This window comes from Melospiza melodia, chromosome 1 (genome assembly GCF_035770615.1).
Source record: "Melospiza melodia melodia isolate bMelMel2 chromosome 1, bMelMel2.pri, whole genome shotgun sequence".
Taxonomy (NCBI): domain Eukaryota; kingdom Metazoa; phylum Chordata; class Aves; order Passeriformes; family Passerellidae; genus Melospiza; species Melospiza melodia.
In genome coordinates, this window is record NC_086194.1 from 134,512,469 (window position 1) to 134,530,454 (window position 17,986).

The following is a 17,986-nucleotide window of genomic DNA, read 5'->3' on the forward strand; positions in this document are numbered from 1 at the left end:
ACCTTTAGTCATTCAGAAGTAGTAAAAGATTTCTTCCTTCAATCCAGTGAAAAGAATTCAATGCAAAGAAAATGAACCACAGAACTTTGTCCAGAGGAAGTAAGACACAAGATGTCCTTGATTCAGTTGTGTGGTTTTACTGAGTTGCAGAAAGTACATTTTCCTGATCTGTTCCTCTTCATGAAATAATTTTCACTCTGCCTAGACTGGTTAAAACAGAACTAAAATGAAGAATAACAACAATTAATGAAGAAAAAGAGAGGGAGATAGTGATATTGATCTTCTGAGCATCTGGCAAATAATTTTGTGTGTTTATTATAGGTTACCTGCCAGTCTCACACTATTAAAACACCTATTATTTTGCTAGGCAACATCTGGTGACAAGCAAATCTCATTAGAATTGTTCATTTTGCATTAGGTGCCTCCATGCTACATATGGCTACATGCTCTTAAATGATAAATTTGCTTTAGTAACACTGATTGCTTTTTAAAGAAAATTACTTAGACCTCTAAAAGTTGACTGAATATTCTTTTACAAATTACTTGCAAACATGACAGGGAAAATACATTGGCATCAAAAATGCCATTGAAACTAAATTTTAAACACAGAAAAAGCATTAAGCTGCTAAATTCTCCACAAAAAATATAATAAAGATATTGATGTGTTCTTCTTAGTGAGCAGTTGCTATAGATACAACATAACCTGCAAAAAGAGCTTTGTTTGTGTACTGTAAAGGCTGTGGTCCTGCTAGATTATGCCATTCTCTCATGCTGTCATCTTTCCTTTCTCTTTGATAATTTTTAAAGGTAGAAGGTCGACTCTTAGTCCTAAACTGCCTGAAATCAACAGGAAGTCATCAGGTTTCTGGATAATGGATATCACTGGATCTGATTTGAGTGCTGAAGAGGAGCCAATTTGCCTTTCTTTTATCTTCTACGGCAACCTGAGTCACAAAAAGTTGCCACTTCAAGTCACAGGAAAAGCAATTCAGATCAAAGTACTTCAACCTTTCTCTGTTACAAGAAAAGCCTACGAATCATGTAGCCAATAATCCACTTAATTCTGAGATAAATTGTTTCTTTAAACTAAGCTACCAAATTGATTTTTAAGTCCTCTGTGTAGTTTGGCATAGATCATGATTTTTGTTTGTAGGTAGCAACACATGAACAATGGTTTTTGTATGAGCAAATTCTCCAAGTGTCTCATACTGAGAATGTTTAAGTGAGTGGATTGGTCCCTTGGTGCACATCACAGTGTATAGCACATGGCAGGTACTGATTTACAGGCTTTGTTGATCTCAAAAAATCAGCAATTTGTAAGCATGCAATATGCCATGGGATACTGTAGAGCTTAGGGGCTGATGATAGAGAAGGAAGAATCATAAATGAGATTAAATGCACAGAAGGTTAATTTTTCTCTTTTCTCTCGTGTAATTTATTCATCCCTGCCATTAGTTTCTCCAAACTGGTTTTTCTAATGCAGTTTCTTTTTTCTACCTATTATTTATCATCTCTTCCTTTTTCCTCCTAATGAATTGAATTTTATAATTGCGCTAAAGGAATAATTTGTTGTATTTTGATGCTCCTCTTTTCTTTAGTGAAAGAGGAACTAAGCTGACTAGACTAACCACAAACATGATCCAAAATGAGGAGTACCCAGAGGGTTTTTCCAAGCTATTTCCAAGAATCTCTGGTAAATACAAAAAAAAAAAAAAGAAAAAATAGCATGAAGATGGAGGTGCCCTGTCAGAGGAAAGGCTGAAGTCAGGCCACATGGACTTCTACTATCTGGGCATACCTAAAATGAAAGAGCAGGGGAAAGAATCCAGGAAGTGTTGAATAGGAAAACACAACTTCTCTTTTTTCTCTTTTTCTTCCTTACAGTGAAATAAAAATATTAATTTTAAACCACTAATTATAATATCTAAGGCCTCCTCTGCTTTCACCTACTCAAGCAATGGTATGTCCTAGAGAAGGTGCACTATCCCCAGTAGAACTAGATTGGTTTTTTTCCTCAAGTATGAATGCAAGATTTTAATGTACAACTTCTATGAGCAAGAGTGAGGATGAAGGATCTCTTGAATGTTTCCTCAAAACTGGATTAGCTTTCTTTCAAATTTATTATTAATTGCATCATTTTTATTGTTGTAAGAAATATTTCCAATAGTGTCCAAAGTTTATAAAATTGTCTAAATCTCCTGTGCCTGAAAATAATCTACTGAATCTGTGTAATATTTATGAACATTGTGCCTTGTTCTGTGTACAAATTTCTGGAGCGACTGCCATCGCTTGCTCCTTAATATCTGACCTCAATCATTCCATCTCCTCATTCATGTTTTTAAATCAATTTTGTATTGATTAGAAATTAGTAAAATTGATTAGAAAATAGTACTATTTATAAATCTGCCCCAATTTTTAACTACTGAAGTTTGTTCAACTGTTGCATACAGCTGCCAACTACATTTGTTCTGGCACAATTGAAATGAGATCCATTCATCTTCTCTTTCTCCTCACACAGGATGAACTGGCAGGTATTGGCTCAATATACAAAGTCCAGGTAACTGGCCCACACAGTGAGCTAAAACAGCCATGGCACTTAGATTTACTGCATATGAAGCACACAGACACAAAGGAGGAGATGTATTTAGCTTTTGACTGCTGGTTCAACCCTAAGGAAGACAAATGTGTGGAGCTGCCAGCTCTCTATGCAGATCAGGAACCTTTGCCTGGTAAGCTATGTCCTTTTTTGTTACTGGGGTCAGTGTCTGTCTCTGGAATAACAGTATATCTCTTTGGGGCCAAAAATACTGTGTGGAGATCTCCATAAGAATGAGATATTAAGGAATTTGATGGTTTGGCACATGCATTCACCACAAAAGGGAAATCATTATTATGAGGATTATGAGAGATGCTCTAAGTGATGATACCAAACACAGTATTTGGCTTCTTTCACATTAGATGATGTTCCAGTTTTAACTCTTGATTATTTATTATCTCCTCAAATTAATGGTATGTCATCTGAAGATGAGTACAAAATATCATCTACTGTGTGATACTATTTGTCTCATCCTATTCACAAAGAATTGTATGTGATCTAGAAACAAAGTAAAGAAGGAAAGAATTGCAGACCTCCTGCACAACAAAGATAGAATTTTTAAAATGCCACACAGTTAGCTGGCTAAGGGATATTTAAGAATTTCAATTAAACTAGTGTTTTATTGATGTCAATGAGAAATTCATAGCACAGCAAGGGATATTCTACAAAAATACACATGAAGTTGTATGTTTCTCTGCTGTTAGTAGTATATGTGAATGATATGATGCCAGAGATACAATTAAGTGATTTCTGCCCACCACCCCCAACCACTTCCCCTGGAACAACCAATTGTATACTGATAACTTGATCACTAGTACTTAAGGACAAGCTTCCCATTTATTCAGCTTATTAGAATAAAGAGGATTGATGGAGAGAGTAAAGATCATATATTGAGGCTTTTAGTGCCAGTTAAGAGGTTTATTGCTAGAGGCTATAGTACAAAGAGGTTCTGCTTAAATGGAAACTAATAGAAAAAGATGGAAGCAGCCCAGAAAAAGAAATAAAATAGACCACATGGACTTTTGCAGGCCATTCTCTAAAGAGTTTCCTAAATATTTCATCTAACCTAAAGTATAAACTTGAAAGAAAGTGCTAAGGCCCTTTAAATTTCTGATTTTGTGTGGGTTTCCATAATTAAAAAAAATTGTCACCTTGCATTCATGTACTGAAAAATCTTACCATTTTAGACTTTTAACCCATCAGATTCAAAAAACATTGGGTGTTGGACGTAATATATGTTGGATTTACAATCAAGAATATAGGAATTCCAGACCATATTAAAAGGCCCTATTTCCCTAATTTATTTAAGAAAAAATGAGAAAGATTGTAATTACGAACAATTATTTTCTGAATTCAAACTTGTTAAATTTTTTACTGCATATAAAAAGTACAAAAAATTTTAAAAAGTTAAAATTCTAGAATACACCTCTTAAAGTCTCTATTGTGCTAAGAGCCAATTCGAGATACTGTCTGAAAGCATTATTCTGATATGTAAAGTAATTAATTATTGAGGTGTATTAGAGATATAGGGTGTTTTTCTTGGAAAACTTCTGGGAAAAGATATGTGTATGCTCTCTCTCAAAAATTAATTTTTAGATGGGAGTGTCTACTAACCTAGAAAGTTTCTCACAAGCCATTTTATGGAGTCCAGTGATTTACAACTGGAAGTGTAATATCACTTTTATTCTTTGTGACCCAAATACTACTTCAGTCTAAAATTTCTTCTTTGTTATATTTTGGTTTTATTCATATACACACACACAAGAAATTAATACAAAATAATGATTAAAAAATTATGTATTTAGTCTCCTATCTTTAATTTTCGGGGTTTTTTTTTTTCCTTTGGTAAATGAACATTAGGTGATTACTTTCAGTTTTGCAATATATTGGCTAACATGTAAAAGAGAATTTTTATAAATAGGATTGGCAAGAGACAAAGAATTAAAAGCTTACAGAATACCTTATCTCAGTAGATTTTTGTTGTTCAAGTGTGCTGGTCATACGGAACACAATCAGAATGCTCTCAAACTCAGCCTAAAAACTTTTACCCCATTTCCCAGCATCCCCTTTCAGTTATGACTCCTTTCATAGGGGCTACTTTGTATACTTTTATTTCCCTTAAATAGTGGGAAATGAATGGTAAATATTTGCTATGAATACATTGAGCTTTAAATTATGCATCAATAGATTCAGCAGTTTCAGCTGAAAGCACCGACTCAGCAGAAGCACCACATACATTTCTAAGCTAAGCTCATGGGTCTGTATATTAATGATTCAAATATTAATGGACAAAAGCAATAAAATTGTGAGCACTGTGCTTTCTCATCTTCCCCCACGGAAGTGGCCAGCCATGACCTTATTCAAACAAAATATTTTGATCTTATTCATCCAAGTTGCCTTTTGACTTCAACAAACCTGCTCCTGAGGCCCAGCTACATAGAGGAGGCAACACTCTGAATGAGCAATGCAGAAACTTCGCATCCTGACTCCCCTGAAAGCAAAATGCCATTGGCTAAATGCTAACCAAAGTGTCACCTGGACAGATCATGCATTTTCAACCATCTGGAGCTCCAGAAAGATCAAGTCTGTGTAGCTGCACTGACTTTAATGCAGCTATGTTTTTTTATACCTGGCAGCACATTTTGAACTCCCTTGAAGAAAGGAATGACATATGTCAGGGCCCCAGGCTGGGAAAACTCTTGGTTTACTTTTTGTCATCAAATATGAAGTGATACCATCAATTATAAGAATTTCCCCAGTCCTTAGTTTAAATTATTAAAAAAAGAAAAAAATAGTCCCAGGTTGGAGTCCCTGAAGCAAATAGTGCTGCAGTGAACAAAAGCTACATTTAAGCAAACAGAATTTCTCAGACACCATCCTCATGAAGTAAAAGGCAAAGATAAAGAAATACATTTCAGAAATGTATTGAAATTAGCAGTCTTTCATTAGCAGACTTATGCAGCCTTTGTTATTTAATGAATCCTTTTAAATATTAATGTTACAGTCTATACCAACCCACTCTTTAAAACTGTTAATCCTGTTATGGGACCTTTTTATTCTAGAAATAGAAAGGAATAGCTATATAAGATGTCACAATATTTGAATTCAGACCTTTTGATTATAACACTCAACATGAATAGCACCAACTTGTGAAAGGAGCTGTAAGAAAACCTTAAAATAAATATCCTCAGAACACTTTTTTTTCCCTCCTTGTTTTCCTATCACCTACGCAAAAAACTAAATGACAGCTTTAGCTTCTGGGTTCATTGAATCATTCTTAAACCTACTAGAACTTTCTCATAATTATAATATTTTTAAAGAATGTACAGTTTGCTTAAATAGACCATTTCTACCTTGGAAAAAATTTGTTTGAAGAAGGAAAATATACTGAGAATATCAGATGTTTCCTGGATGTATATTCAGATATTCATGTATCCTATGATGTACATTAGACTGAAATACATGTTTCAGGCTTGAATAATGTGCATTTCCATGCTCTCTAGCTTGTACTGTCAGCTGTGAAACTGAAAGTGCTTTGTTTCTGCTTGATTTCATGTCTGTCTAAAGCACCACTCCCCTCCTTTGCACACCAGCGTTGCCTGGGAAAGCAGATATTGTAGAGCCAGCCAAATTCCAGGGAGGGACAGGAGGCAGAGTGAGACTGGAAGATTTTCTCCAGCATGTAAATGTCATATAGTCTAGATGTTGTCTGTGTTTTACTGCTACAGTGATGAAGGCTGTGGGAGAAAGGGCTGATAATTTTTGGTACTCCAACATAGCTCAGGACTTGTAAAACCCCGGATTTTAAGTCTGCTCAGTTCTTAAAAAAAATGTCTTAGTTTGTGATAAAAAAATTTCAAGAGATAAAACAAATATTTTCAGATAAATTCTTGGTACATGTGCATTGCCCATCACCTGCATCCCAAATGTGACTCTGCATTTTACAGTGGAGAAAAATGTTGTCCTTATAAAAATATTAGACAGTCGTGTTTTACAAACGTGTTGCTACAAGAGCCTAACTTTTATTCTTAGGCTGAAGAAGCAATGCCTGTGGTGGGAAGCAGAGGAACATTTAGACCATCTAAATTTAGCCTCTGAGTTCTAGTGTTTATCTCTAGAATGTGTGGGAACCCATCAGAGGTGTTTTCTATAGCACCTGCCTTCCCCTGCTGGCTGCATAAGAATCTCAGTCCTAATATAGCCACCAAAGTTAGATTCCTAAATTGACAGTACCAGCTCATAACACAAATGAGCCCAGATGAACACACTATGCAAATGATACTTACTATTATAATCTGAATTAGAGCACACAACACCAGAAGGAAAATAAAATTTATCTCCCAAAAACCTTTCTTATTTTTTCCTGGGGTCCTTGCTGTTAAAATGATGTAAGTAACAGTGAATATTGAGATTGTGACCTGATTCTGTTTAAGTGTTTCCTTGTTCCTTGTTTCCATAGGAAACTCAGGGACTGAAATAGGTCATTTAAAAAGCGAACATAGGAGATTTCCATGAAGTTTCTTTGTCATGAATTCAGTCTGGTCTCATCTGCATCACTTCCCTATGTATTGTGACAAAAAGAGGCAAAGAAGCAGAAGCTTCATATAAGGGACATAGGTGTCTCTTCTAATCTCTGTACTATGACCACAGCTGAGAAACTAAGGAATGCTTTCCCTTAAACTCAAAATTCAGTTATCTGACCTGGATTTGTGGGCCATTATATCATTAATGGCAGGTTCCTTAGAGAATGATACAAAATGTCAGTAGGCTTTTCTGTTTATATGTTAAAGCTGATGTTGAAAGAATTTTTAATTCATTATTTTTATTTTGTATTAACATATTTTAACTTAAGAACATCATGATAGTACTATGGTCTAAGTAGTGATAAATAAAAATAGAGGCAGGGAAAATCAAAGAAATATTAGTAAATAATAGGAAAAAAAATTAGACTTCCTGAAGAGGATGCAAGTATGGCTTTTTCCTTAAGAAGGATTTTCCTACCTTGTATGGAAGGGGATAGTACATAAGAGATCCTGTGCCCTAAACAGCAACCAGTAGCACTTATTTTCTGGGAATGGTGTTAGAGCACAGCAAATCTATATTCTCTAGATTGCCATCCTGTTATGCAGCAGGAATGTGTTTTGGCCATGTGTATGTCACCAGAACTGAAGAGACCTTGTTTGGTGGTACAAGAATTGGTTTTTAATGTGGGTGTCAGGCAAGAGGACAAGTGTTTTCTCCTGCTGACTTTTTGGGTTTATTTTGTCTATTTTTTCTGAAGTTGTGGAGTATGAAATCCATTTGCACACGGGGGACTTGAAGAAGGCAGATGCCACTGGAGAGATTTATCTTCGTATACAAGGAGAAAAAAGTGACTCAGGGAAGCGATGGCTTAACTCAAAAAACAGCCTGATCACTTTTGCTAGAGGGCAGGTAAAATAATGAGGAAAAATGTAACTGAATCCGTGAGTGTCTTTTTGTTAGAACTTATATTTTCAGAAAACCTTTCATGGATAGAATATCAAAAATATTAATGTTTTATATTGCATATAACGATTGTCTCCATAGCTAACATATTGTTTTTAAGCTTCATCACTGTCATGCTACAGTAAAACAGTTAAGGTGATAAATTAATTCTGAATTGGACAAAACTACCTCTAAGAGTTCTGTTTTAATATTCCAGACTTTTAAGGCCAGGGTGGCATCACTGCTTTATTAAAATATGCCTGTTAGAAGTGACAACATTTCTGTAGAATAACTCACATTTGTAGCCCCTCTATCTAAAGTAGTCTATGAACTTTTCTTGTTATCTCTCCTGAACACCATCAATGTTCCAAGACGACTCTTATTTTTTTTCATTTTCAAATTTTTCCATCCACTTCTTGCTCTTTGGTAAACATATTGTTGCATTTTGAGATTAAATAGCTTTTCCTAGAAGAGTAATTCCTTGAGTAGTTGGCAAATGAACAAAGTAACTAAAACAGACTTGAGATCAAAAGGAAATATCTCTTTTAAATCAGAAGAACATGTCTAGCTGATACTTTATGAGATCCTAGTGTTTAGAATTTCATCTAGGATTTTTGTTTGTTTGTTTTAAGGAAATCATTAAATGAAGTACCTGGAAATCTTTTAGGGAGAGTGAGAGAGAGTATTTCACTCTTGCCAGCCAGCCTAGTGCAGTTTCTTCTCTGGTGCAGAAAGCTAGAGAAATGTACTGGATATATGTTTAATTTGTTCTTTACACATACCTGTGTTTATTTTATCTGCTTTTCTTGCTATTTTTAAAGATTCTAGAAGATTCAAGGTTTTTGTATGAAAAGAAACCCAGATCTTAGTCATTATGTCCTCTGTATTTTCTTTCTCCATTGTGGAAGAGAAATATGCACGCCCAATTTTCATGCTCATCAAGAACTGATCAAACTGGTAGCTCAGAGTTCACAAGTTAAATCTGAAAATAGTGACAGGGTAGTAGAGCTCATCTTGTTTGAAGGAGTAATGTAGGAAGTTGTACAGATTAGTCTTTTTGATGATAGTAGATAATAGTCCTGTGTAGTATGTCTTAAGGATAGTGTCAGAGAAATCTGAACAGCAAGACTGCCTGCTACAATGGATAAGGTATCAGTACAGATACCTTACAGATACAGAAGAGGGACAGATTCCTTTTTCTTTCAAAAGCCCAAACTGTCCCAACCTTTAGAAAACACTTTATTTTATAAGAATGTGTTACATTTTTGCCAAGAATAAAGCTTGTAGAGAAAAACCTGAACAATAGCACTTGACTTCTGTGAATACTTATTCCTGTGGAAGTACTACTCATCTGCAAATTCACAAGGATTTTTTCTGTATAATCCAGGTTCTGTGTCACTTTTTGCACAGGCTTGTTCAGACTTGCTAAAGCCTTCCTCTGAAATTCTAAAGGGCTTTTCTGTATCCTGGGCTATAAGACCTTAATCTCCTTCTTATAGTAAAGATTTTGAGTAGCAACTCTTTGGGTATTCACTCTGTTGCAGTTCTCTTTACTACAATTTATTCTCAAATGACAAATGCTCTGGTCTTAGTCATTGCTCTTTTTTTCCTAGATGTTTTTTTGACCAATGTTATTCTCACAGACATTGAAATTCTGGAACTGTGAGACTGTGGGAACAATGCAAGGGTTTTATTTTTTTTTTCAAACCCACAAACTGGTACCCAACTGTTGTATTCAAACTTGCATCTTCAAGCCAACTGCTTCTGTGTTCAACAGAATAACTCATGAAGTTGCATGAAATAAAAGTCTTAGCTGTAGAGAATTAGTTTTGAAGCTGGTTTCTCAAAAGATTAGATGAATCCATTCATAAGTAGTGTGTTTCCAAACCTCATTTCTTCAGGCCCAGTTAAAAAAAGCCAATGAACACACATTTTAAGCAATGTGTCAGTGCACATACTTATGTGAGCTTTCCCAGAGATTATGAAGGTGACTGTTCAAAGAAGATGAGTATATATAGGCAGGAAGGTGAATAAATTATAAAGATTTAAGGTATGGAAAAAAGGAAAGACTCCATGAAGTCTATTGATCATTCAAGTCTGTTGTATGTAGAAAATTTGGCCTATTATAGAGATGATTTCAAGGAGACATCCTTATCCCAAAAGCACAGTGGTTGAAATCTTCACAGATACCATTCACTTACTTCCCATTTACATGCCTAATTCCCATTAAATTAACTTCGAATTTTAGGGAAAATGAAATTGCTCCAGATTTTCATAATTATTAGACATCTAGTATTTATCAGTTTCATTGCAAGTTAAGTTCTGTACCAAAGTAACTTTCAACACACTAGGATTTCTTTATTTCAGTCCACGAAGGTATGAGAAATGAGAATTTTATTGCTAGTGCATGTATCTGATTTTTCCAAAAATAATTCCTACTAAATACAGAGACATTCTGAAATTCATAATTCATAATATCAACTGGATAAGAAAAGATTAACTATAATACATAATATTTAATTATGAAGTCAAACACAATTAAATGGCATAGATGAGATAAATTTACTTCAATCAAGGTGCAAAACAATGATCCAACACGCCAGGCTAAACTGATAAATACTCAAAACCAGACCCCTATGAAGTTTAAATAAAAATATAATTTTGATTATTTTAATATTGCAGGTGGATATTTTTAAAATCAAATCTGTATACCTTGGCAAGTTGAATCAAGTTTGTGTTGGATTTAAAAGTCTAAGAAAAGGTTGGTAATTTTTTCGGTTAATGTAAGATAATAATGATGTAGATTATTAGATTTAGGTGACCCTAGTGCTTCAGAAATGTCTGAAATTTAACACAAAAGTGTTTTTTAAGAGAGTAGAAAATATGAAATTGATTTCCATTTTCTGCTGTTCATTACTTCTTTTGCATTATATATGTCAAGTATCCAGATACAGCTTTGTTTTCCTAAAATCTGCAAGGGATTCCAAGGAAATGTGACAATGTAAAATCGTAAAATTATATATGGAATTGTTCTCCATTGAAGTTTCTATCTTTTTACAAGCAGAGTCAACAAAGTTTTTGTTTTTCATGAAGTGGTATGCCATCATGCTTTTGAAACTTTTGTAAATTTCTTCTTCTTGTACATTTTTAGATGATGGATAAGTCAAAAAAGGGAATTTAGGGCTATATGCTTCTGTGTAAAGATGAGAACATAAAATTGTTTCACTAGACTGAGAAGCTAAGCACCGAAGAAAGACTGTTCTGGCCTCACAGGTTCTTTCCTTCTAATCCATGCAAAATATTTTTTAAGGGATCCTGCATATGTGAGGTTGACTGGCAGAAAAAAAGTCTTTATTGCTGCAGCATTTTTTCTCATCCTACTGCTGACTCCAAAGCAGCTATTGTAGCTAAAAAAAATTTGCTTATTTCTTGAAAATAAATACCAACAACAAGGAGTATCATGAATTGGTATTTTATTCAATCCTTTGGCTACAATTTTGGCCCATTGTTTTTTAAAGACAACAGAATAGAGATTCTACAGGTATTTCAGTCCTGCAGGATAATGTTGGTAATGGAAATGATTGTTCCAGAGTATGATAACCTGAGTCTCTTGTTCTTTCTTTTCTAAAAAACCTCAAGATTACAAAATGACTCTGTAGGTTAAACTCGGACTCAGAAAAACAGGATGGGAGACTATTTGCTAGATGGTGACATTAAAATGAACACAAACTTTCATTCACTTCAACAAGACTGGGAGTGTAACCAAGTGTAACAAGACTCAGAGATCTAACTCTACAAATGCCTTGTTTCCAAATAATCATGGTCTCAAATCAAGATAAAATTAGCTGAATTTTGTTCCTTATTATATAGAATAGTATCTCTCCAGAAAGAAAGCTGTGGGTTGAGTGGATTTTCCGATAGTAAATGTCATAGAAGTCATGATCCTTTTTCCATTAGGACATTGATAATATTATTTCCTATTGGGCTTTCTTGTGTCTAAAGTCTGCATGCAGAAGCCTTTCCATACTTTGAGATGTAATAGATCATTACAGCAAATCTATGTAATTTAATTTAATTTACATGTAATTTAACAAGATCTGTAAAAACATTTACTATTTTGGAGTGTAGTGGAACAGATAGAAACACATACACATAGCCAATGTATTTTCAGAAGTTTTATTTCCTTAATAAGTCTGTCAAAAGAAAACCTTTTATTGATTTGATGAAGGTAGAAACTTATGACTGCATATACAGGATATTTTGTTGCTTAAAAGGTATAAATTAATAATGTCCTGTTTATTTTCAATCAGATGGGTGGTTTTTGGAAAAAATTCTGATAAAAGAAGTCTTCTACCCTTTTTCTACACATGTTTTTTTTCATGATGGATGGATCAATAAACACTCTAAGGAAGATTATGCAGAAGTTGAAATTCCACTCAAAGGTAATACAAGCAGAAGTGTCCTTCATTCCATGAATCACTTCTGCATGGCAGAGCAGTTCACAACTGGTATAAGGTTACATCACACAGTAGGAAGAAATTGGCACTGGTACCCCAACGGTGAGGGGCTGGGCCTGGACCAAGGTGAATCATGCCTTCTGTGAACAAAGGGGAAGAAATTATGCCTGAGATGGGATGGAGAAATTTGAAATGGCAGTGTTTAAAGATTCTCCTTTGGCAGGACATTTCCTCTCCTTGGAACAATACAAAGAGAAGAGGCATGGCCTCTGTGTAAGTGTGACATGGATCCATGAGGCCACTGGCCTGGTTTTCTAACCCTCCACGGGACTAACACGAGCAATGAGGGGTTTGTGGCTTTGTTGCTGAATTTCCTGTGCTACATCCGGCACTACCAGGCAATACAATCTTTTGGTTTATACTGCCTTATAACAGATATTGTTCTAAATATAGTTTTGCTTTTACTGCAGAGACATCTGTGACACCCCTTCCCATGGAAAATTTAGATGCAAAAAGTAGAGGGCGATGGCAAACATGGGTGCACTGCACACAAGTACCAGAAGATGTTCCTAACATTCAAGTTGTTGCATTTGGAAGAAAAGGGAAATCCCCTGCACAGAAAGTTCAAAATCTGAGTGATACTCCCTTTTTGGTTGGTTTCTTTTCTACTCCATACTAGTCTTACCAAATAGTTTCAGTAAAATAAGAATTGTAGCCAATATATATGACTTTATGTGTACTGGTTGTTTGTCAGAGTTAATGTTTATTCCTCTGTGTCTTAATAAACACATCTTGGAGAACTTCTCACTTGTGGGCCAAAACATATCACTTAAGAAAATTCTCTTGAGGAAATGCCAAATATTATGTGAAAAACCTCATTAACTTGAATTAAGTCAGGGGGAAAGAACTGGCCTTGAAAATACAGAATTCAGTTGTACATTTCCTCCCTTTTGTAGTGTTGGCCTATGCTCTGGAACCATTTCCCTCAGTAAAAAATAGACGTAATTTATAATACAAATGTGAGTCTGAATTAACTTGCACTCTTAATAGGACTTCCTCATCTTAACACTAACCTCACTGACCAATATTATTACCTGTTGTATTTATCTTGTTTTGGGTTTAAAGTATGCCGAGCAAACTGTTGCATACAACATATATTTAATTATTATTATTATTATTTTTTTAACAGTTGACCACTGGTGACATTGGAGATATAACAAAAGTCTCCTTTTTGTTATGTGGTCCATCCTTGAGAAGAGGAATTACTCTCCACAAGGTATTCCAAAAATAATACATGTAAACTTGCAATAATTTTCAGCATAACAGAAAACAACTTTTGTGGAGACACAGATGGTCTCAGTTACCCGGTATCTACAAATGACTGCCTACAGCTTGCAGGCCTCTTTGTGGGTAACTCAACCTTGTTTGCACCTGGTGAAGTGCACATTGCTATAGCTCTTCACTGGTGTGCACACCCATTATGCACAGTTCATCCTGCTGATGTTAGGAAATGTTAATTCCTGCATGGAAATACTGATGGTCTCCACACAGACCAACCTACCTGTGGAAGCCAATTAAGATAATATTCAGTATCAGTTCTTTGCAATATGGCCACCAGTGGGCCTCAAACCTCTGATTGTAGTTTAATACGTCTTTAAGAATTCTCATAAAAGGGAATGGAGAAAGGACTTAATGCTGCCAATCTTAAAATAGAATTAGAATTTAAAAGTATCTTTAATACTTAAACTTGAAGGTTAATTCAAGGAAAAATTGTGCCAATGAGCTCTGCCTATAGGCAAGGGCAAAAAACCCCATTGTGGATTAACACTGAATTATTCTGAAGTAAAAGAATGATTTCCTGAACTGTACCACAGAGTCCCTTAACCCTGCTATGGATTTGAAAGATCAAGGTGATTCCTTAAATGCATAAAGACTCCAGAAACTGTTCTGATGGGAAATTCTAGAGACAGCTGCATTCTAAACTAAAATGTGAATGGGCTTGTGACACTCAAAGGAATGTTGTGTCTGAATTTATGAGGTCTTCTGGGGATAGAGGAGATGTTTATCTTACATTTTCTCCCCAAATGTGTTCTGTGTCAGTTAATATTTTACTCTCCGTTTAGGCTATAAAAATGGAAAGAATAGGTAAGCAAAGCTAATTTCTCATTTCAAATATGCATCTCCATGCCATTTGATAAAGCATTCAAAAATATTTTGACACTACATTTAATATGTCCATTTGGTAATGCAAGGCTTCAGCCTCCAGACCTGGTGGCTCAAAACATGGCAGAAAATTCATAAATGTAATAGTTTGCTTTCTGCTTTCTTTTCCAAAACAACCCTATGCAACTGGCTAAGTGATTTTTGTCTGTATTTTCAAATACTTCACAATTATTTAATAATTGGTATATTAGTAGCTATAAATTGTTACAACCTACAAGAAGTCAGTAGGTTGTTATGCACCTTAGTAGTTTCTTGGATGCATGTGCAACCCACAGCCCAAGCCACAATAATATCTATTGCTTTTGACATTAATATGCTTATAATATCTAATACCAATTTATTAGTCTATTTATAAATTATTTATGCATGGAAGCATAGTCTAAAATGTAACAAGTTGGTCTCACTCTGGTAGGATTCTTACAATGCAGAAAAAAATAGAGATGTTGTATAGAAAAAGAAAAATTACAGGCAGCTGTCAGGATGCATAAGCTTACTATGAATCAGTGGTCAAACCCAGCCCCAACAAAATAAAATTACCTTCTTTGATTTCTTTTTAAGTGAAAGAAATAATATTCAGAGTTCCAGGAATTTCTCAGAAACACAGATGAAAGTATAAAAAGGAGATGAAATCCCGACATTCATTTTGCTACTCTGTCTTCTCTACTTTCGTGTTTACAGGGTTATTCCAAGTACCAGAATTTTTCCTGTTATCTCCTACAGTTTTCTGCAAAATTATGTGGTCAATTGTATAACCTTAGCTAAAATTTATGTATTTTCTGTAAATTCTGAAGATTTATGTAGTACAGAATGAGTAGCTATTTCTTGCTCAAAAAGAGCAAGATATTTCCTAAATAGATATTTCCTAAAATAGAATACAAACCCATTTTTTACATTTGTTTAGAATATAGAAGCACTATATGATTTGAAGATTAAGTTCGCACTTAGATGTAATCTTAGAACTGGCAAGAATTTTTCAGGTATGTTTTATTTTAAGGCCAAAGTCTGCATAAATCTACACACCTCATTTTTATGAATCCACTTTCTGCAGGCTGTCTGCCTGCATATGCAGGTAAACATTAGTGCAATTTTATGACAAATAGGAGTTTGTGATATGTATTGATATTTGAGGTTGCACATATTGATAAAAGTTAGTGGGAAATATTTTTGTATAAGAAGTTGTTATACATTTAATATAAAAGATTTTGTTATTGCACGTGAAAAAAAACCCCCATTTTTTGTAAACAATGGGCTGCAATTTTAGTGGAATTTAACGCCACCTAAATAAGTCTAGATTTTATTCAAGTAATTAATGGTTTAAGTCTGGAAATGGTTATGGTTTATTGTTTATTTTCATCTGGAAGCCTTGTGACTGATCTTGTAAATCACTGGACAGAAAGAATAAGCAGTAATGTAAAATGTTAGGTCATTGCTTTTCTAAGAACTCAAGAGCAACTTAGTCTGATGAAATTTATGAGACCGGAACTGTCAAATTCCCAATAATTTAGTTTATCTCATTCAATTATATAAATATTTCTACATCTCAAAGCTTGTAGTTGAAATCTGTGTGAGGAAACCTCTACTCAGGATTTCCAAGCACTTGTATGTTTATTCTGTATGATGAACACAAAGTTTTCCTGTTGCACTGCTGTCAGTACTGGAAAGAAGCCACCACAATAATTTTGAGAATCCTGACCTAGGAATTCCAATTACTTACTGTCCTCATGAAATTAAGTTTTTGTTTCTTTTTGTTTCCTTTTGCTTTAAATGTCTTGGATATGCTAATTCTATAGAAAGTGATCCTGAAGACTAAAGAAACTGTTTCCGCAAACTTGCAGTCATTGACTATTTTTGAAGTTCAATACTGCATGTAATAGTTACCACAAATGTTTCTGCATAAACTTGATAGATTTTATAACCTGACCTAGGGTAGAGTATGTGATCTGAGTTGACCTCCCGTGAACCTGATTTACACCTTGACCCTCTCAGCAGAGATATGTGAGCTCCTAAGGCTGTGCTTCCTCAGCTGGTTTGGATGTTCTAAGTCCACACACTTGGAATCTAATTTCTTCACTCTCCAATAAATACTTAAAGCCAAGTAGAATGAAGCTGGACCTAAGCTTGCCCATTCTATTGAAATTCATTCTTCAAATAACTTATTTCCACCGGCAGCCCTGAAAGCCACTGGACAGCTAATTTCTGCCAACTTTGAAAATCCTACCTGAGATATAGCAAGACTCATTTAAAGAAATAAAAAGTAGCAAAGCAAATGTTTTTGCAAAATGGGCATATGCTACTAAGATTGATGTAACTGTATTCATTCATTTGACATTCTGAAATTGCAAACACATACAGGTCAATTTAAGCTGAACCTCTCATTGGTTCTTTTCAAATGGGTCCTATGCTTGCGTTGATATGCAATGAAGAATACACCTATAAACATCCAGCTGCAGAATTAGCAGCTTTAAGAAGCTGCTCTAACTGTTATGCAGAATCACATTGCTGTTATAAAGTGTGTGCAGGAGGAAAAAAAGGAAAAAAGGGCAGTTTCTCTTGGGATGGAAACAGGAAATTAAATAATTCAAATAAATGAATTTCTTTCTCTGATTCTGCCTACAGCTTCAGCTGAAAGACCTGGACACTAAACAAGAGTTGAGTTTTCACACTGAAGCCTCATGTCTGTTTGGAGAAGGTGGATCTGAGACCGTGACAGAGCTTGCTGCAGTCAGGCCAGACCAGCCACCACTCAGGGGTATGCTATTGAAATAAAAAATAAATACATGAGTAAATGCATGCACAAATACAGAATTGTAAACTGCCTAATAGGATGAACACAAGTATTACAGCGACCTGAGGAGGTCACTGGGGTGAGAAGGACGAGAATCTTGTTTCTTGATCAGAAGGCTGGATTTATTGATATATGATATATGATGCATTATAACTATACTAATAGGAATAAAGAGAGAAGTTGCAGAGGCTTGCTAAGCTAAGCTAAGAATAAGAATAGAAAAGAATCTAAAAACAAGAGAATTCTCTGTCCCTGTGTTCCAGAGAGCTTGCCCTGTGATTGGCTCTTAATTATAAACATGGGAACATGAACCAATCACAGGTGCATCCTATTGCATTTCACAGCAGCTGACAACAATTGTTTACATTCTCTTTCTGGGGCTCTTGCTTCCCAGAAGATGCAGAAATCTGAAAGAAAGGATTTCTGTGAAAAATGTCTGCGACACACAAGACACAAGAT

The 17,986-nt window shown here is 35.0% G+C and overlaps 1 protein-coding gene across 1 annotated transcript in view; it reads left to right on the top strand.

The window, feature by feature from the left end:
• RP1 (RP1 axonemal microtubule associated) overlaps window positions 1–17,986 on the top strand; it is a 164,633-nt gene that overhangs the window by 99,281 nt on the left and 47,366 nt on the right. The window contains 8 exon segments of the mRNA XM_063150435.1: window positions 808–998; window positions 2,519–2,729; window positions 7,878–8,029; window positions 10,745–10,823; window positions 12,373–12,504; window positions 12,990–13,171; window positions 13,709–13,795; window positions 17,359–17,491. Of these exon segments, the coding sequence (XP_063006505.1) occupies window positions 808–998; window positions 2,519–2,729; window positions 7,878–8,029; window positions 10,745–10,823; window positions 12,373–12,504; window positions 12,990–13,171; window positions 13,709–13,795; window positions 17,359–17,491 (1,167 nt within the window).